General features: G+C 46.7%; 2 protein-coding genes across 2 annotated transcripts in view; one reads left to right on the forward strand and one right to left on the reverse strand.

The window, feature by feature from the left end:
- Positions 1-1,271: 1,271 nt before the first annotated feature.
- On the reverse strand, positions 1,272-14,434 carry smdt1a (single-pass membrane protein with aspartate-rich tail 1a). Its single transcript, XM_072492064.1, has 3 exons — positions 14,252-14,434; positions 7,522-7,666; positions 1,272-2,651 (listed from the first exon to the last, which is right to left on the reverse strand). The coding sequence occupies exons 1-2, from the start codon at positions 14,402-14,404 to the stop codon at positions 7,529-7,531; spliced, it is 291 nt and encodes a 96-aa protein (XP_072348165.1). The 5' UTR covers positions 14,405-14,434; the 3' UTR covers positions 1,272-2,651; positions 7,522-7,528.
- naga (N-acetylgalactosaminidase, alpha) overlaps positions 11,279-21,389 on the forward strand; it is a 125,313-nt gene continuing 115,202 nt past the window's right edge. Inside the window, exon 1 of the mRNA XM_072492062.1 lies at positions 11,279-11,327. The gene's annotated coding sequence lies outside the window, so the exon portion shown is untranslated. The remainder of the gene's footprint in view (positions 11,328-21,389) is intronic.

Raw genomic sequence — 21,389 nt, forward strand, 5'->3', positions numbered from 1 at the left:
AGCTTGCGAGTGTTAAATTTACCACAGTGACTGCACTTTTCAAAAAACACTTAATAGAATCTCTACAGTGCAGGAGGAGGCCTACCTAGGCCCATTTATTGCCCGATCCCCACATAACCTGCACATCTTTGGACTGTGGGAGGAAACCGCAGCTCCCGGAAGGAAAATGTACAAATTCCACTCCGTCACCCAAGGCCCAAATTGAACCAGAGTCCTTGATGCTGTGTGGCAGCTGTGCTAACCACTGTCCCACCATGCTGCCCCTCATTGGTGGTGAAAAGGTATCTTTTAAATGTTGAATATAAACGCTTTTGGGTTATGATACTTTCGAACCATAATAGTTTATTCGCAGCAGCAGGATTTAAAATGTTTTAAAAAATGCACGGCCTGCATTTTATGATTTAACCCACATTAGCGAGGCTTCACTCTGGTTGGCTGTAATTGCATGTGTACCTGGTGCTGATTTGCACAATTGTTTGTATCTGGTAAAGACCCAATTGAATGTGTAACTGGCGAACTCCAGAATTGTGCATGTACCTGCCGCAGAGTCACAATTGTATGTGTACACGATGAAGATCCACTTGTGGAATGTGTGAAGAATCAGTCACCTGTTGCAAATTGCATTACCTTAAGATAACAGAACAGAACGTAAACCTACAGCCATGTCAGATGACCAGATTGTGCTGACAGTCCTTTTTCAACGCTGGTCACCACTGTGCTCTGATACTTAAGATACAAGTTGCTGAATAGTCCCTAAAGGCAGCTGACACGTAACCTTTAGTATTGATATTCACACAGTGCAAATGATTCAGTACTGAGAAGACACTTAAAAGGTGGGTTTAGACAAGGTTTGTGTACTGTAACTGTAATACCTCTGATGTATAAATCTATAATAATAATCTTTATTGTCACAAGTAGGCTTACATTGCAATGAAGTTACTGTGAAAATCCCCTAGTCGCCACATTCTGGCACCTGTTCGTGTACCTGAGGGAGAATTCAGAATGTCCAAATTACCTAATAGCACGTCTTTCGGGACTTGTGGGAGGAAACCAGAAGGCCCGAAGGAAACCCAAGCAGACACGAGGAGAACGTGCAGACTCCGCGCAGACAGCGACCCAAGCTGGGAATCGAACCTGGGACCCTGGCGCTGTGAAGCCACAGTGCTAACCATTGTGCTAGTGTGAAAAATCTGCAATTCTGCATTGTTCAAGTTGCACAAAAGAGCAAATTCCATAGCCTTTTCAGTAATGTGGCAGAAAGACACAAGGAATAGAGTTGGTTTTGACTGGATTTATTGCTATGGGTGACAGACACCGCCACAGATGGTTCTAGCCCCTCACAACACAGGTCCATTCAGACAACATGCTAAGCATATCTTTACAAGAGGCCCATTTAACAAAAGCATTTAACCCTGCAACATTGTGCACTTAATTAAAACATGGAGCCTATAAGAGGCAGAGAGCAGGCACCCAATAAGATACAAATGTGAATAATGACTGGGAGTCAGACGGTGTCCATTCTGCAGCTTATACACACCCCACCACTGCAAATGTCCAAAGATAGTCAAAACCATTACCTATTTGCATTAATGTTGATATTATACAGAATCTCAAAGAGCTCGGATTAATTGGGGTACTGAATGTTTCGGTCCAGTTGGAGCTTCTGAAATTCAAATACTATAGATCAGAACTTGAATGATTGAAAATGTTTGCGACGAGGAAATGCTTTTATCTATTTGGCTGCACTCCAATAATAAGGTTCTGCCATGTCAGATTAAAGCACCCTTTAAGTGAAGCAAAAAATCTGGCTTTGCACCACAAAATGTACTTTCCAGGCTGGGTCGGACACCGTGGCCAGAATCCCGGCCATCACACATTGTAAGAAATGAAATGAAATTTGCTTATTGTCACAAGTAGGCTTCAAATGAAGTTACTGTGAAAAGCCCCTAGTCGCCACATTCTGGCACCTGTTTGGGGAGGCTGTTACGGGAATCGAACCGTGCTGCTGGCCTGCCTTGGTCTGCTTTCAAAGCCAGCAATTTAGCCCAGTGTGCTAAACAGCCCCTAGACGTGAAAGTCACGTCTGCACCAACACGCCTGCTACAAATGCCGGGGATTATAATCGGCTGAGGAAAAAAGAAGCACAGGCACCAACAATATCCCACGAGAACCCCAACCCCAAGGCAATGGTACAGGAAGGGTCGGTGTGCCAGGACTTTGACAGGTCACATTCCAGGCCAAAATCTAGTGTTTTGCACGGCTCGTCCCCACCGCCTTCGGTGGGGCTGAAAGGGCCAGAAAATCCCACCCGACGTCTCTGGGAAAACAGAGCAAGGAAAGGTTTTCACAGAACGTGGCGAGAAAAATAAAAAAAAAACTTTCATCGTGTTAAAGGGAACAAAGTTGAAAATACGTTCTCAATAGGATGCAGACCATAGAAACCATCAGAATGGACACTGGTGTCAAAAATAAGTGCAAATTTTCCCTCCAACACAGTGTGCAACATGTGCAAAATATGGTCACATTTTCTCTTAGTGTTCGTGTTTCTTTGTAACCAGAGAGATCTGGAGGTGGGGTGGCTTCAGATACTGGAATATATACAATTCGCTCCTTTCAATCCAATGACAGCAGCTCACACACACAGCATAAATCTGAAAGACAAAAGTGGTGAGAGTATTTCCCTTTTTCTTTCTAAAGCTTTTAACATCCTTCCAAACCCACGACCATCTAGAAGGACAAGAACAACAGCCACCTGGGAACCCTACCGCCTGGAGATTTCCCTCCAAATTACTCACCACCTGTCGCTGGGTCAAAAGCCTGGAACTCGCTCCCCAACAGCATTGTGGGATACCGACACCTCAGGGACTGCAGCGGTTCAAGAAGGCAGCTCACCACCACCTTCTGAAGAGCAACACGGGATGGGCAATAAATGCTAGCCAGCGATGCCCACATCCCGTAAATGAACACAAGAAAATCTTCCCAATATATTCAGAGTGATGGGACTACAATATCAGCGGCAGACATTAATCCTCAATAGGCAGAGCCGCAGAACACTTGATTGCTAATCGGGGGTATTGTGGTTATGTTACTGCACTTGCACAGCAGAGAATCTGTATGAATAATCCAGCAAAAGATTCAAATACAATCTTGGAAATTTGAGAATTTGTATTTGGCTTTAAAATTGCTGTTATCAGTAAAGGCGGTTGAATAAATCCACCCAATTCATTCATATCCCTTAGGGAAGGAAATTTGCCATTTATACCCATTATGAGGTACAATAATAATAATCTTTATTATTGTCACAAGTAGGCTTACATTAACACTGCAATGACGTTACTGTGAAAACCCGGGACCCTAGCGCTGTGAAGCAACAGTGCTAACCACTGTGCTACCATGCTGCCACCTTCTATTTCACTCTCCTTATGGATCTATGCTATTCACCTCAATTACTCTTAGAACATAGAACATTACAGTGCAGTACAGGCCCTTCGGCCCTCGATGTTGCGCCGACCTGTGAAACCACTAAAGCCCATCTACACTATTCCCTTATCGTCCATATGTCGATCCAATGACCGTTTGAATGCCCTTAGTGTTGGTGAGTCCACTACTGTTGCAGGCAGGGCATTCCATGCCCTTACTACTCTCTTGAGTAAAGAACCTACCTCTGACATCTGTCCTATATCTATCTCCCCTCAATTTAAAGTTATGTCCCCTCGTGCTAGACATCACCATCTGAGGAAAAAGGCTCTCACTGTCCACCCTATCTAATCCCCTGATCATCTTGTATGCCTCAATTAAGTCACCTCTTAACCTTCTTCTCTCTAACGAAAACAGCCTCAAGTCCCTCAGCCTTTCCTCATAAGATCTTCCCTCCATACCAGGAAACATTCTGGTAAATCTCCTCTGCACCCTTTTCAATGCTTCCACATCCTTCCTATAATGCGGCGACCAGAATTGCACGCAATACCAAATGCGGCCGTACCAGAGTTTTGTACAGCTGCAACATGAGCTCATGGCTCCGAAACTCAATCCCTCTACCAATAAAAGCTAACACACCGTACGCCTTCTTAACAACCCTCTCAACCTGGGTGGCAACTTTCAGGAATCTATGTTAATGGACACCGAGATTTCTCTGCTCATCCACACTACCAAGAATCTTACCATTAGCCCAGTGCTCTGTCTTCCTGTTATTCCTTCCAAAATGAATCACTTCACACTTTTCTGCATTAAACTCCATTTGCCACCTCTCAGCCCAGCGCTGCAGCTTATCTATGTCCCTCTGTAACTTGTAATATCCTTCCGCACTGTCACAACTCCACCGACTTTAGTGTCATCTGCAAATTTACTCACCCATCCTTCTACGCCATCCTCCAGGTCATTTATAAAAATGACAAACAGCAATTACTCTTTGTTCCACATTCTTACCACTATTTTGTTGAAGAACCTTCTCTTCAGGCTATGGTGACAGCCCCATTGCCGTTCTCACCAAGGAACTATACCACGAGTCCGGTGGTGGTAGCTACACTGAAGATTTGGGGACAGTGGAGACGACATAGGGGAAAGACCGGAGCACTGGGGGGGTCCCCGATAAGAAACAACCATAGGTTTGCCCCGGGGGGAATGGATGGGGGATATGGAATGTGGCAAAGAGCAGGTATAACGCAATTGAAAGATCTATTTGTGGATGGGAAGTTTGCGAGTCTGGGAGCGCTGACCGAGAAATATGGGTTGCCCCAAGGGAATGCATTCAGGTACATGCAATTGAGGGCTTTTGCGAGGCAGCAGGTGAGGGAATTCCCGCAGCTCCCGACACAAGAGGTGCAGGACAGAGTCATCTCAAAGAAATGGGTGGGGGATGGTAAGGTGTCGGATATATATAGGGAAATGAGAGACGAAGGGGAGACTATGATGGACGAACTAAAAGGGAAATGGGAAGAAGAGCTAGGGGAGGAGATTGAGGAGGGGATGTGGGCAGATGCCCTAAACAGGGTAAACTCGTCGTCCTCGTGCGCCAGGCTAAGCCTGATTCAGTTTAAGGTATTACACAGGGCACATATGACTGGAACACGGCTCAGTAAATTTTTTGGGGTGGAGGATAGGTGTGCGAGGTGCTCGAGAAGCCCAGCGAATCATACCCATATGTTTTGGTCATGCCCGGCACTACAGGGGTTTTGGATGGGGGTGACAAAGGTGCTTTCGAAAGTAGTAGGAGTCCGGGTCGAACCAAGCTGGGGGTTGGCTATATTTGGGGTTGCACAAGAGCCGGGAGTGCAGGAGGCGAAAGAGGCCGATGTTTTGGCCTTTGCGTCCCTAGTAGCCCGGCGCAGAATATTGCTAATGTGGAAAGAAGCCAAGCCCCCGGGGGTGGAGACCTGGATAAATGATATGGCGGGGTTCATAAAGTTAGAGCGGATTAAGTTCGTCCTAAGGGGGTCGGCTCAAGGGTTTACTAGGCGGTGGCAACCGTTCGTCGAATATCTTGCGGAAAGATAGATAGGGGAGAACAAAGAAGGCAGCAGCAGCGGCCCAGGACTTTGGGGGGGGGGGGGGGGGGGGGGATGGGGTGGCCTGAGACAAGGCAGTTGCCAATTAGGGCTAGTTTTTATTTTTTGTTATTTAATATTTATTTATTTGTTGTTGTTTTTGTTTAAATTTTAAAAAGGTCATTATTATCTGTATTGTTACAATGTTGTGCAAAGGATGCACAATGTACTGTGTTGGTTGACCAAAAATTTTCAATAAAATATTATTTAAAAAAAAAAAAGAACCTTCTCTTGAATTTTCTATTGGTTTTAGTAAAAGGTATCCCTCTAGATTTGGATTCTCCACGTTGAAACAATTTCTTCACTTCCACCCTGTCATATTATTAACTTCTAGGGTTACCTCTAACTCTATGACAAAAAAAGTCTGTTCAATTCTTTCTGATAGTTATAACCACTGGTATCACCTTTTGTGATTTTCTTTATCCTTTCTCCACTGTCTCAATATTCATTTCACTAATATGGAAACTGGGACTGTGCACAGTTCTCCTAACTGCGGCCTAACCAAAGTCCTAGAAAAGATGTAATAATCACTTTCCCACTTTTAAACTCTAGCCCTCCAGGAAATATCTTTTTTTTTTAATGTTGCTTCATTCCGTCAAAGACACGTTTCTCATGGTGTTGCCCCAGGATCCCCTTTAGGTCCAGCTCACCCAAACATCTTTGTTGGGTTCCATGAGAAGCGGGTCTTCGATGGAATGACCCTAACCTCCTGTCCCTTGCACATTTCCAACATGTGCATGATACGTTTGCTGTTTTTAAATCCGCAGTGGCATGTAATAATTTTCTTACACATCTTACTGGGATCCATCCTGCTCTCAAATTCACCGTATGAAATGGAGCAGTCAAATGAACTTCCTTTCCTTGATGTGATGGGAGGGGTTCATTACACCATCTATCGCACTCCTACCTTCACTGGTCAATATACGTGTTGAGATTCTTACAGTCCCACATGCTATAAGATTGGCCTTATCGGTAACCTTCTAAATAGGGTCAAAGGCATTCGCTCACCTGGCAAGCTTGCGGGTGAAATAGGAACGCATCAAAGACATCCTGCGGGATAATAGCTACCCTCATCAGAAGATTTCACACTGTGTATCGAGCAAGGGCCATCACTTTCGGCCTTGAAAAAAGTGCGCAGTCTATCTCAGAATACCCAGGAAGGGCAAGGTATCTCAAACGTTTGAGGAACAGGTGAAGCGAGCCGATTCACACTGCTGCCACCCAGTAGGTGGTATTCGCCACTAACAGGATGCTGTGTAATGTGGCTTTAAAAGGGCCTCACAGCTGTTATCTCTTGACCGCACCTCCATGACAGCCATTGAGGCTGTATTCATGCTCCAACAACCCCAATGCAGCGGTAGCTTTTTAATAAATCCCTGAAGATTAAACATGTATCGTACTCACCCCTCCCTCACAGCACCCAATACCACCCTAACCCCCTCACCAATTTCACATGAGCACCACAGCAATTTTCAAGTCTCAGAAAGGGAACAGAGGGCAGCATGGTGGCACAGTGGGTAGCGCTGCTGCCTCACGGCGCCGAGGTCCCAGGTTCGATCCCGGCTCTGGGTCACTGTGCATGTACAGTTTGCACATTCTCCCCGTGTTTGCGTGGGTTTCGCCCCCACAACCCATAGATGTGCAGGGTTAGGCGGATTGGCCGCGCTAAATTGCCGTTAGGTTAGGTGGGGTTACTGGGTTGTGGGGATAGGGATAGGGTGGCGGTGTGGGCTTAATTTTCCAAGAGCCGGTGCAGCCTCGATGGGCCGAATGGCCTCCTTCTGCACTGTAAATTCTATAATATGTACAGGGTAGATGGATTGGCCATGCTAAATTGCTCCTTAATTGGCAAAAAAATAATTGGGTGCTCTAAATTTGTATAAAAAAAGGGAACAGGCTTGGGAAGCATGGTTCTAGAATAGAACCATGTTTGTTCATGGTGCCACAGCGAGTAAAATTATAGAAAAGATTTCTGTACCCATCAGTTAATCATCATCATCATCATCGATTGGGACAAAGATGTCGTGCTCCTCCAGTAGCGAGGCGAAGCTCTTGCTGATCTGAGTGCCCATGTACAGAAACGGGATGACCACAACAAAGATTTTCATGAGGCCAAAGGAAGTCTGCGGAGGAGAAAAATCAAAACTTAGAATGTATCCTCGTGTGGGTGACCCGCACCCACCCAAACCATGCAGGCATCAACTCTGTGCAGCTCCACCCCGATAGTGCATCACAGACGCCAAGGTAATGTTCAGGGCCTATTCGATAGCCGAGCCTGGCCTCACATGACCTTCACGCAGACACAGTGGAGGTGGCAGCTGAGGCTCAGTGGGTAGCACTCTCTCCTCTGAGCGACATGTTTGTGGGTTTGAGTTCAACACCAGAGGCCAGAATCGAGGTTGACGCTCCAGTGCAGCAGTGTGGGTGCAGTGCACTGTTAGAGGTGTCATCTCTCAGATGAGACATCACACAGAGGGCCTGTGTGGCCCCTCTGTGAAGTAGAGTCAGAGTTTTACAGCACAGAAAGAGACCCATCGGCCCATTGTGTCGGCGGCAGCCATCAAACTCCTATCTATTCCAATCCCATTTTCCAGCACTTAGTCTGTAACTTTGTACGCTGTGGCATTTCACGTGCTCATCTAAATGTTTCTTAAATGTTCTGAAGGTTCCCACCTCCATCACGCTTCCAGGCAGCGAGTTCCAGATTCCCACCACCCTCTGATGAAAGAGATTTTCCTCAAATCTCTTCTAAATCTCCTGCCACTGACCTTAGTCTATGCCCCAGGTTATTGACACGTCTATTAAGGGGAAAGATGTCTTCCTATCTACGTGCCTCATAATTTTGTACACCTCGATGAGATTCCCCCCCCATCCCCACTCCAAGGAAAACAACCCCAGACTAACCAGCCTCTCTTCAGAGATAAAATGCTCCAGCCCAGGCAACATCCTGGTGAATCTCCTCTGCACCCTCTCCAGTGCAAACACATCCTTCCTATAGTGTGGAGACCAGAACGGCACTCTAGCTCTAGTACTCTAGGTGTAGCCTAATGAGCATTTTATACAGCTCCATCATAACCTCCCTGCTCTTATATTCTGTGCCTCAGACAATAAAGGCAAGTATCCCATGGGCCTTCTTAACCACCTTATCTACCTGACCTGCTGCCTTCAGGGATCTATGTACATACATCCCAAGGTCCCTCTGGTTTTCTGTACTTCCTAGGGTCCTACCGTTCCATGTGTATTCCTTTGCCTTGTTCGTCCTCCCAAAATGTGTCACCTCACACTTTTCAGGGCTAATTTCCATTTTCTACTGTTCTGCCATCTGGCCAGCCTGGAATAGAGTCATGGGATCTTACATCCAACAGAGGATCAGGGGAGTTCTCTCTTAGGGTCTTAAGCCTCTTGACGTCCCTCAGCCAACATCACAAAAACAGATTATAGGTCTTTATCACATTGTGCTTTGTAATTACAACAGTGTAGACCTCCATGGTTCTACTGTTTGTAAAATAAAGCCTCCTCCATGACTGTCTCTCTTTGTCCTTCACTCTCTAATCCTGCCTGGCTCCTTTCTCAGTTGCTTTCCCCTTTGCACTATTGATTTGCTGCTCATATCTTTGCTCGTCGAGTCTCTGTTTCCATTCTTTCTGCAAGAAAGCTGGTCCAGGCATTCACTTTAACTGAGTTCTCACAAGATTGCAAGCGTCCAGTTAGAACCACTAAGCGGGCAATCGTTAACAAACATTTTTTAAATAAAGTGAATCTGTGCAAAAAAGTACTTCACTCAGCCGCCTTCCTGGACATTTCCCTTCGAGTTATACTAGGGAGTGTGTGATCACTAATCCCTGGGGAAGTGTATCGACCAACACTCTTGTGCAGCGGGGTTCTGTGTGTGTGTGATGAGGAATCACATATTTGTAGCACCTTTATGATCGAGGACATAGACATATAGACATAGGATTTACAGTGCAGTAGGAGACATTCGGCCCATCAATTCTGCACCGACCCTTGGAAAGAGCACCCCAAACCTCCACCCTAAGCCCGTAACCCCACCTAACCTTTTTAAACACTGAGGGGCAATTTAGCATGGCCAATTCACCGAACCTGCACATCTTTGGACTGTGGGAGGAAACCGGAGCATCCGGAGGAAACCCACACAGACACGGGGAGAACGTGCAGACTCCGCACAGACAGTGACCCAAGCCGGGAATTGAACCTGGGACCCTGGAGCTGTGAAGCAACGGTGCTAACCACTGTGCTGTAGTGAATGCAAAAGCATCTAAGTCCCTTCCAAATGGATGGAATTATTAGACTTCACATGGGTAAGAAACATTAGTGTCCCCCGTGTTTACCTTCTATTAGTGTCAATTTGACACAAGTGTGTTCATCCACAAAGTGAGTTCAGCATTTCAGTATTCAATGTAATTAGTGCATGTATTACAGGATGAAATCCACACTAACAGCCCAACACGAGCTTGCTGGATTATGCAAGTTTAAAGAGACAGAAAAGGATTATGGCAGAGCTTTGCAAACTATTTTCCAATGTGACCCCAGTTTAACTCACCATCACCGTCTCAAGGGAAATTAGGAATGGACAACAAACATCTTTCCAGCAATGCCCAAACCTCACTCGAGCATTGCGGCAGCCGTGTGTACCATCTACAAGCTGCACTGCAGCAACTCACCAAGGTTCCTCAGGCAGCACCTTCCAAACCCACAGCCTCTACAAACTAGAAGGACAAGAGCAGCAGATACCTGGGAACCCCACCACCTGGAGGTTCCCCTGCAAGTCACTCACCATCCCGACTTGGAAATATATTGGAAATATATCATTGACTTTGCTGGGTCAAAGTCCTGGAACTCCCTCCCTAACAGCACAGTGGGTGTACCTACACCTCAGGGACTGCAGCGGCTCAAGAAGGCAGCTCACCATCACCTTCTGAAGAGCAACTATGGTCTTTCGGAGGGTCAGACTTGATGGGCCGAATGGCCTCCTTCTGCACTGTGGGGATTCAATGATATTAATTAAATCCATCAGGTTCACTAAAGTCCTTTAGGGAAAGAAATCTGCCATCTTTACCTGGTCTGATCTACATGTGACTCCAGACCCAGATTCTTAACTGCACACTGAAATTGCCTGGCAAATCACTTGGTTCAATGGCAATTCGGGATGGGCATTAAATGCCAGCCTTCCCAGCAGTGCATACTTCTCATGAAAGAATTATTTAAAAAGCTACTGGAATCGGTTTGATTTTATATTGATATATTTAAAGAAATCAGTTACAATGAATCCTAAAGCCTAGATTGAGTTATAGGAGTTCTAGATGTATTCAATTGTGCATGTCTTGATTATGTAGCTGAATGTAACTTTAACAATGTCAGTGTTCAAAGAATCAGTTTCTGTAACTCAATGTAATATAAATTTCCTATCGCCTGTGTCAGCACAAAGGAATGATAACCGGAATGAATAGAGGCTTTCACAGCTGTACGTGGCTGTCCAAACTCCTCACGCCCCAATTAAAATAGGCCAGCAACTGACATCACAGGCTCTAGTCCAACCATCGGGCCAAACGCAGGTGCCTGATGGTCAGAAAGGGTTAAAAAGCCAGAGTTCATAGGACCGGAGGTGGGAAAGGGTGGACTTTGCAAACCAAGAAGCTCCAGCCTGTGGTGTAGCAGAACAAAAGGGTCTTCGGAGCAGAACCAAGAGGAATAAAGTACGTCTAACTGCGTCCGATGCTCAAGAAGGAGGGTGAATTTCTAACGAATTACCAAGTCGCTGCCTTGGTTTGTTAAGTATAAATAACTTTTATTTTGTAATAACATGCCCGGATTTATTATAAAATATCTCCTGAGGACTTATCGGTTTTAGTTTTGTGAACTTGGCTCCTGATTAAGCCATAAAACTCACAAAGACATTCAGTTTCTAATGACTGAAGTTCATACATCATAGAAAATACAAAAGTTGTTTTTTTAAGTACTTTGTGAAAATATTATTTTGGCTGCATTTGGAGTGGGCCGAGGTGGGATGCTCTTTCGGAGGGTCGGTGCAGTCTCGATGGGCTGAATGGCCTCCTCCTGCACTGCAGGGATTCTATGAACGGTTGGTGAGATCATTGCGAACGATGGGGGAGGCAGTGGCCAGGAGCAGAGATGCTCATCAGTTATTAAAGACAGTGATTAAAAAGCTCACCCTCCCAGAATCGGTGGGACGGAGGAGGGGAACAGGATAGGGAGGCTTCAGATACACCCAGTGAGGGACGCAATTACCGATTCCAACCTCCAGATTGGCAGCTTCAGGAATTTGTCCGGTTGGACCTTATTTACATCCTGAAGCTGTTTGCCCAGTTTCTGAGCCCCTGGGCATTCAGGGGGTCAGGGTACAGCCTCGCCACAGTTTCTGAATCTCATACTGAAAAGCCTCTTTTCCCGGAACCCGGGACGGCGCAGGAAGAAGCCCCGAGCAGCGGGATATGGAGGAGGCTGCAATCTGTAATTGCGGTCTTCATCGGGCGGAGAAGCCACCCTCCCTCTCTCCCCATCCGGATCTCCCCCCCCCCTCTCCCCCCCCCCCCCCCCCCCCACAGGGTGTGGACCTGTGTAAGAGTGCACTTTCGGAGGCTTGGTGCTGACTCAATGGGCTGAATGGCCTCCTTCTGCGTAGGGATTCTATGAAATTGATATCTTGCAGAGAGCTAGCGTGGTCACAACGGATTGAATGGTCTCCTGCACTGTAAACATTCTCTGTGTGCCCAAATAACTTTTTGCATAATTTGATAATTTAAATTCTTAGTTCCTCTTTTCCTTCTAAACTTTTTTTGAAACACCTTTCCTGACTTCTTTCTACTTTCTTTTGCCAGCCTCCTTTATTTACTGTAAATGCTTTCTTCTTCAGTTTCCATTATCTTCATTCATCCGTGGTGACATTGTTGACCAACACTGAGATCAATCATTACAGGTCAGAAGTTAGGGCCCATTTTTCCCGACAGCAACTTACGGTGAAAGTTCCCCTTTTCACATTAACATAACCCCTCTAATCCCATTGCTCCTTTGCTTCTTCCATTACCATCTCCTTTTGTCTTGCACCAACAAGGGAGGTTATAATGGAGGCTGCACAAAACGCTGGTTCAGCCACAGCTGGAATACTGTGTGCTGTTCTGGTCGCCACACTATTGGAAGGAAGCGATTGCACTAGAGATGGTGCAGAGGAAATGCACTAGGATATTGCCTGGGCTGGAGCGTTTCAGCTATGAAGAGAGGCTGGCTAGGCTGGGGTTGTTTTTAGATCATTTACTGCAGATGTTGGAATCTGAAACAAAAACAGAAAACGCTGGGTAATCGCAGCAGGTCTGACAGCGTCCGCGGGGAGGGAGAGAGAGAGAGAGAGAAGGGAGCTAACATTTTGAGTCTGGATGACTCTTTCTCAAAGTTGTTTTCCTTAGAGCAGAGGAGGCGGAGGGGGGACCCGACTGAGCTGAACAAAATTACGAGGGATAAAGACAGGGTGGCGAGGAAGGAACTTTTCCCCTTAGTGAGGGGTCAATAACCAGGGGCATAGATTTACAGGAAGGAGCAGGAGATTTAGAGAGGATTTGAACAAAAATGTTTTTACCCAGAGGGTGGTGGGAATCTGGAACTCGCTGCCTGAAAGAGTGGTGGAGGCAGGAACCCTTACAACATTTAAGTATTTATATGAGCACTAGAAACGCCAAGGCTATGGGCCACATGCTGGAAAATTGGATTAGAATAGATAGGTGTTGATGGGGTGGCACAGTGGCAAGTCCCAGGTTCAATTCCAGCCTTGGGTGGAGGTCTGTTTGAAGTCTGCACGTTCTCCCGGTGTGTACGTGGGTTTCCTCCAGGTACTCCGGTTTCATCCCACACTCTAAAGATGTGCAGGTAGGGTGGATTGGCAACACTAAATTGCCCCTTAGCGTCCAGGGATATGGACGTTAGGTTAAGGGATTATTAGGATGGGGCGGGGGGGGTACTCTTTCAGAGGGTCGGTGCAGACTCGATGGGCCGAATGACCACTTTCTGCACTCCAGGGATTCTATGATGGCCGGCACGGATGTGATGGGTCAAATGGCCTCTGTTCGTGCTGCAAAAACTCCACCATTCCTCAGTCTCTCGTCTTCCACAGACTTTCCCTTTTGTTCTTCACCCCTTCCCCTCACTCTCTCCCCCCTTAAAACCAGTGGGGAAACTTGATTCCACCCCCCCTCCCACGTTCTGTCTAAAGATGACCCATCTGAAAGATTAACGTCGTATCTCTCTCACAGAAGCTTCCTGATCAGCTGAATATTTCCAGCATTTTCTGTTTTTAATCCGGATTTTCCACCATCTGTGTGAAGGGGCGGGGAGGGGGGTGATGGGGAAGAGGAGGGAGAAGGGGGGAGAAGGCACTGGAGGGCTCATCCAGTTGACTGCCCGAGGCACCCGCCCACAGACGAGCCCCGCTCCGCCCCGCCCCCCTTTGACAGCCATTGGCGGGCGGAGACGCCGGTCACCGGCGCGGAACCAATCAGCTCTCCCGACGGATGACGCGGCCGGCAAGCTAATGTGCCAGTGGCCGAACCGCACATCAATCACCGCCCCCTCCCCCCCGGGTTGGTCCAAGCGCGCTGTCAATCAAACGGTCATCCCCGCCCCCGCCTGTTACCCGGATGCGGCGCTCCCTTCACTCCCCCCCCCCCCCCCCCCCACCTCACCTTGACGGGCCTGGGTAAAATGGCTCCCGATCTCGTCACCACGAGCCTTCTGGAAGAGTGCAGCTGAGTGTCCGCTTTGACCAGCGGATTCAGGAGGCCCCGGTTTACCTCAGACCGCAGGGCACCAAGCATCCGCCGCCCACCCGCCGCCATGTTTGGGGAGGAGGAAGGACGCGAGCGGCCGACGTCACAGATATTTAAAGGACCCGGATGCCAGGGTCCCACAGCAACCAGTTACCATGGCTGCCACTATCAACATCTCTTCCAGCTACAGACACCCCATTGACATGGTGTCTGTCACATTAATTCAGAGATTTATTTTTGTTTGGTGGAGTTAAGATGGAAGAGGCTTGAGGGGCTGAGGAATGAAGAGGTATCTCTTCATTCACCCGAGGAAGGAGCAGTGCTCCGAAAGCTAGTGTTTGAAACAAACCTGTTGGACTTTAACCTGGTGTTGTTAGACTTCCTACTGTTCAGACCATTAGACATAGGAGCAGAATTAGGCCACACGGCCCATCGAGTCTGCTCTGCAATTCAATCATGGCTGATTTTTGCTCATCCCCATTCTCCTGCCTTCTCTCCATAACCCTTGACCCCCGATCCTCCACCTTCATCCCATAATAATTATAATATTCTTTATTAGGGTCACAAGTCGGCTTACATTAACGTTACATTAACATTGTAATGAAGTTACTGTGAAAAGCCCCTCGTCGCCACATTCCGGCGCCTCTCGGGTACACAGAGGGACAATTCAGAATGTCCAATTCACCTAACAAGCACGTTGCCAATTCAAGGGCTGGTCGCACTGACTCGTGCCTACTGGGTAGGTCCCATATGTTATATGTTTCCTAAAGCATATGCAACCTTTGGGACTCCAGTATAATTGGGAAGGATCAAACAGGGCGGCTGGCGTGTCACATTAAATCTAGGCCACCACCATCCTTTAAACCTATTCATTACGTATCCAGCTGATCTCCAATCTAACATATCCTGATAGCAGGCCCCACTCTGCTATCTCGTTACTGGCGAATGGGATGGGTCGCAAGGGGATGCCCTCCCCCGAGCATCTGGGAATTTGTTGTCAAACCCAATAACTGGATTTATCTACCCTCTCTGCGTATGAGTGGGACGTGTATATTAAGGTGAGACATGTATATTAAGGTGTTAGTGTTCAGTTTACCCTCTCCATGATGTTGGATTAATATGATAATATATAAAAAGATCAATGCCGTCATTCTCTTCAGGTCAGCGTTTCGCTCGTACTCTCAAAGTTCCGTATGATGTAGTTTACACGAGTTGCGTGGATCCCATCTGGCTTTTCTTTTACTTTAACGGCTGTTCAGGTTGTTAGCAGCACTTGGTAGGGTCCATTCCACCTAGGAAAAAAATAATCTTTGTTTAGTGCTTTCACATATACTTGATCTCCATGTTTAAAGGGTGTGTATTTTCCTCTTTTGGATGCATCTGAGCCTGTCGCACCTTTTCATGTTTTTTTCCCCAGCGGTTTCACACATGGCCTGGGCATATTTTAGTGATGCCTCATCTGCCCATATTAAGGCTACTGCCACTGGAGTCATTGGGGGTTTAGTTCCAGTTGTCATGAGACAAAGAACAAAGAAAATTATAGCACAGGAACAGGCCCTTCGGCCCTCCAAGCCCGTGCCAACCATGCTGCCCGACTAAACTACAATTTTCTACACTTCCTGGGTCCGTATCCCTCTATTCCCATCCTATTCATGTATTTGTCAAGATGCCCCTTAAATGTCACTATCGTCCCTGCTTCCACCACCCCCTCCGGCAGCGAGTTCCAGGCACCCACTACCCTCTGTGTAAAAAAACTTGCCTCGTACATCTACTCTAAACCTTGCCCCTCGCACCTTAAACCTATGCCCCCTAGTAATTGACCCCTCTACCCTGGGGAAAAGCCTCTGACTATCCACTCTGTCTATGCCCCTCATAATTTTATAGACCTCTATCAGGTCGCCCCTCAACCTCCGTCGTTCCAGTGAGAACAAACCGAGTTTATTCAACCGCTCCTCATAGCTAATGCCCTCCATACCAGGCAACATTCTGGTATATCTCTTCTGCACCCTCTCTAAAGCCTCCACATCCTTCTGGTAGTGTGGCGACCAGAATTGAACACTATACTCCTAGTGTGGCCTAACTAAGGTTCTATACAGCTGCAACATGACTTGGCAATTCTTATACTCAATGCCCCGGCCAATGAAGGCAAGCATGCCGTATGCCTTCTTGACTACCTTCTCCACCTGTGTTGCCCCTTTCAGTGTCCTGTGGACCTCCACGCACGAGAAAGGAAACCTTTACCTTCCTCGGCATGGTGGGCTATTGCAGGCAGTGGATACCGGACAATAGAGAGATGGATGCAGTACTGCGCAAGGCTACCCTACAGGATGCCCCTTCGGTTGTTACCTGGATCCCAGAGAGGGAGCAAGTATTTCATAACTTGAAACAAGCCATGATTTGCGCCCCTGCCTTGGGACTTCCTAGTTTCACAAAGCCCTTTAATCTTTATTTGAATGAAGCAGGGGGATTTGCAACAGGGGTAGGGGTGCTGGTGCAAGAGCATGGAGGAGGGAAAAGACCCCTTGCCTATTACTCGGTGGCCCTATGTGCTGTGGTAAAGGGTATGCCAAATTGCTTAAGAGCAGTAGCAGCCGCCATAGTAGAAAAATCAGTACCCCTTGTACTTGACCACCCGTGTACAGTAATGGTTCCTCACTCTGTTTTGCTGCTGCTTAATTCATCCGCAACGCAGCATTTTACTGTGGCTCGACGCACTGGATACGAAGTAATCCTCTCTAAAATCAACTTTACCTACAATCGAGTGCCAGCTGTCAACCCTGCTACACTCTTGCCCACACCCTCGGAAGCAGAGCATATGTATGATCATGACTGTTTACAATTGGTTGAAGCCACCATAACCCCTCGACCTGATTTATTGAGTCACCCACTAGAGAATCCAGACATCATCTTTTTCACCGATGGGTCAGCAAACCGACCAAATGATATGACGCTCCTGGCCGGCTATGCAATAGTAACTCCATTCAAGGTAGTGGAAGCTTTTGCTCTGCCTGCAGGGATCGCCTGCTCAAGCGGCCGAATAGTTTGCCCTTACTAAAGCATGTATTCTAGCTAAAAATAAAACAGTCAATATTTATACTGATTCCCGATCCGCTTTGGGGTAGTACATGATTTTGGCCAATTATGGAAAAACGGGATTCATAACTTCCTCCGACCAACCTATTAAACATGAAAATGAAATGAAATGAAAATCGCTTATTGTCACAAGTAGGCTTCAAATGAAATGATTGGAATAAAGTTGCCACATTCCGGAGCCTGTTCGGGGAGGCTGGTACGGGAACTGAACCGTGCTGCTGGCCTGCCTTGGTCTGCTTTCAAAGCCAGCGATTTAGCCCAGTGTGCTAAACCAGCCCCTTCCTTTAGCCCATGCTAAATTGGTTATAAATTTACGAGATGCTGTTCAGCTGCCCAGCAAGATAACCGTTTTAAAGTGTGAAGCGCATACTACCGCAGACGATGAGGTCTCATGCGGCAATAGATTTGCTGATAAAATAGCAAAGGAAGTGGCTCTCAAACAGCAGCCACAACTACAAGCTGCTGCAGTTGAAACTTTGTTTGCTTCACAGAACCAAAGTTAAACCAGGCACAGGAGCAAGCCTCGCTACAGGAGCATCGCTCTTGGCTAAAAGTGGGTTGCTATCAAGACAATCATCAAATCTGGATCCACCCAGATACCTGCGCAGTATGCCCCAGAAGTCTGTTTTTGCCACTATGTCGCCTTGCCCATGGGCAGCTCATGTGGGCAAAGGAGGAATGACACATGCCATATGTCAACAATGGTATGCTCGAGGTATTACGGTAACAATTTAAAAAGTAGCCCACACATGTATGATTTGTCACAGGAATAATCGGTGAAAGTGGACATGTTTTCCCGGTGGGTGGAGGCTTCTCCAACCAAAAGAGATGATGCAAGAACAGTGGTAAATATTCTGTTAAAGGAAATAATACCTAGGTTTGGGATACCAATGGGTATTAACAGTGACAGGGGAACTCATTTCACTAGCAAACTGGCCAAAGCCCGAACAAAAGCCATGGGATTTGATTGGAAATTGCATAAACCATATCAGCTACAATCCTCAGGAATGGTGGAAAAGGCAGATGAATAATTAAAACTGCAGTTACAAATGTGTGTCAACAAAATGGGCTGCTATGGCCAGATGCCATATCCATAGTAATGTATGCCCTGAGAGATCAGAGAAATCGTAATACGGGTTTAACCCCGTATGAGATATTAATGGAAAGTCCAGGAGGGCTTCTTAAAACAATATGTAGACAGTCCAACTGGGGAAGGGGCTGTACTGGACCTGATATTGGGGAATGAGCCCGGCCAGGTGGTAGAAGTTTCAGTAGGGGAGCATTTTGGGAACAGTGACCACAATTCAGTAAGTTTTAAAGTGCCGGTGGACAAGGATAAGAGTGGTCCTAGGGTGAATGTGCTAAATTGGGGGAAGGCTAATTATAACAATATTAGGCGGGAACTGAAGAACCAAGATTGGGGGCAGATGTTTGAGGGTAAATCAACATCTGACATGTGGGAGGCTTTCAAGTGTCAGTTGAAAGGAATTCAGGACCGGCATGTTCCTGTGAGGAAGAAGGATAAATACAGCAATTTTCGGGAACCTTGGATAACGAGAGATATTGTAGGCCTCATCAAAAAGAAAAAGGAGGCAGTTGTCAGGGCTAAAAAGCTGGGAACAGATGAAGCCTGTGTGGAATATAAGGAAAGTAGAAAGGAACTTAAACAAGGAGTCAAGAGGGCTAGAAAGGGTCATGAAAAGTCACTGGCAAATAGGGTTAAGGAAAATCCCAAGGCTTTTTACACGTACATAAAAAGCAAGAGGGTAGCCAGGGAAAGGATTGACCCACTGAAGGATAGGCAAGGGAATCTATGTGTGGAGCCAGAGGAAATGGGCGAGGTACTAAATGAATACTTTGCATCAGTATTCACCAAAGAGAAGGAATTGGTAGATGTTGAGTCTGGAGAAGGGTGTGTAGATAGCCTGGGTCACATTGAGAACCAAAAAGACGAGGTGTTGGGCGTCTTGAAAAATATTAAGGTAGATAAGTCCCCAGGGCCTGATGAGATCTACCCCAGAATACTGAAGGAGGCTAGAGAGGAAATTGCTGAGGCCTTGACAGAAATCTTTGGATCCTCACTGTCTTCAGGTGATGTCCCGGAGGACTGGAGAATAGCCAATGTTGTTCCTCTGTTTAAGAAGGGTAGCAAGGATAATCCAGGGAACTACAGGCCGGTGAGCCTTACGTCAGTGGTAGGGAAATTACTGGAGAGAATTCTTCGAGACAGGATCTACTCCCATTTGGAAGCAAATGGACGTATTAGTGAGAGGCAGCATGGTTTTGTGAAGGGGAGGTCGTGTCTCACTAACTTGATAGAGTTTTTCGAGGAGGTCACAAAGATGATTGATGCAGGTAGGGCAGTGGATGTTGTCTATATGGACTTCAGTAAGGCCTTTGACAAGGTCCCTCATGGTAGACTGGTACAAAAGGTGAAGTCACACGGGATCAGGGGTGAGCTGGCAAGGTGGATACAGAACTGGCTAGGTCATAGAAGGCAGAGAGTAGCAATGGAAGGATGCTTTTCTAATTGGAGGGCTGTGACTGGTGGTGTTCCGCAGGGATCAGTGCTGGAACCTTTGCTGTTTGTAGTATATATAAATGATTTGGAGGAAAATGTAACTGGTCTGATTAGTAAGTTTGCAGACGACACAAAGGTTGGTGGAATTGCGGATAGCGACGAGGACTGTCAGAGGATACAGCAGGATTTAGATTGTTTGGAGACTTGGGCGGAGAGATGGCAGATGGAGTTTAATCCGGACAAATGTGAGGTAATGCATTTTGGAAGGTCTAATGCAGGTAGGGAATATACAGTGAATGGTAGAACCCTCAAGAGTATTGAAAGTCAGAGAGATCTAGGTGTACAGGTCCACAGGTCACTGAAAGGGGCAACACAGGTGGAGAAAGTAGTCGAGAAGGCATACGGCATTCTTGCCTTCATTGGCCGGAAAATTGAGTATAAGAATTGGCAAGTCATGTTGCAGCTGTATAGAACCTTAGTTAGGCCACACTTGGAGTATAGTGTTCAATTCTGGTCGCCACACTACCAGAAGGATGTGGAGGCTTTAGAGAGGGTGCAGAAGAGTTTTGCCAGGATGTTGCCTGGTATGGAGAGCATTAGCTATGAGGAGCGGTTGAATAAACTCGGTTTGTTCTCACTGGAACGACAGAGGTTGAGGGGTAACCTGATAGAGGTCTACAAAATTATGAGGGGCATAGACAGAGTGGATAGTCAGAGGCTTTTCCCCAGGGTAGAGGGGTCAATTACTAGGGGGCATAGGTTTAAGGTGCGAGGGGCAATGTTTAGAGTAGATGTACGAGGCAAGTTTTTTACACAGAGGGTATTGGGTGCCTGGAACTCGCTGCCGGAGGAGGTGGTGGAAGCAGGGATGATAGTGACATTTAAGGGGCATCTTGACAAATACATGAATAGGATGGGAATAGAGGGATACGGACCCAGGAAGTGTAGAAGATTGTAGTTTAGTCGGGCAGCATGGTCGGCATGGGCTTGGAGGGCCGAAGGGCCTGTTCCTGTGCTGTACTTTTCTTTGTTCTTTGTTCTTGGTTGGAACCCTTGCTACAGCCTGTACACTTTCAGACCCAAGCCTCCGCTGTCCTTGCTGGAGCTGAAATCCCAAATACTGAACTGTCTCCTGGCAGAATTGCAGCTTGTCCATTGAGATCCTATGCCCTCTTTCTGCCAGATGTGATAATAACAAAAGGGTATTCTGTTGACAAACTAGCCCTCCCTCTGAGGCTATCAATAAATTGTCATCATATTGAGGGAATGTTGAGCCTGCAGACAACTGGCACTCGTCCAAGTCTTTTTTAATACTGTTGATTCCGATATGTAAAGGCAAATAGATATTGACTTTCCGGGCGCAATGGTATGGAGAAAAAGGCTGAGAAAGTATCCGTTATTGGTGCTATAGAAGACAAAATGACATTTGTGTCCAGCACC

Source organism: Scyliorhinus torazame, chromosome 29, assembly GCF_047496885.1.
Source record: "Scyliorhinus torazame isolate Kashiwa2021f chromosome 29, sScyTor2.1, whole genome shotgun sequence".
In the NCBI taxonomy this organism is placed as follows: Eukaryota; Metazoa; Chordata; class Chondrichthyes; order Carcharhiniformes; family Scyliorhinidae; genus Scyliorhinus; species Scyliorhinus torazame.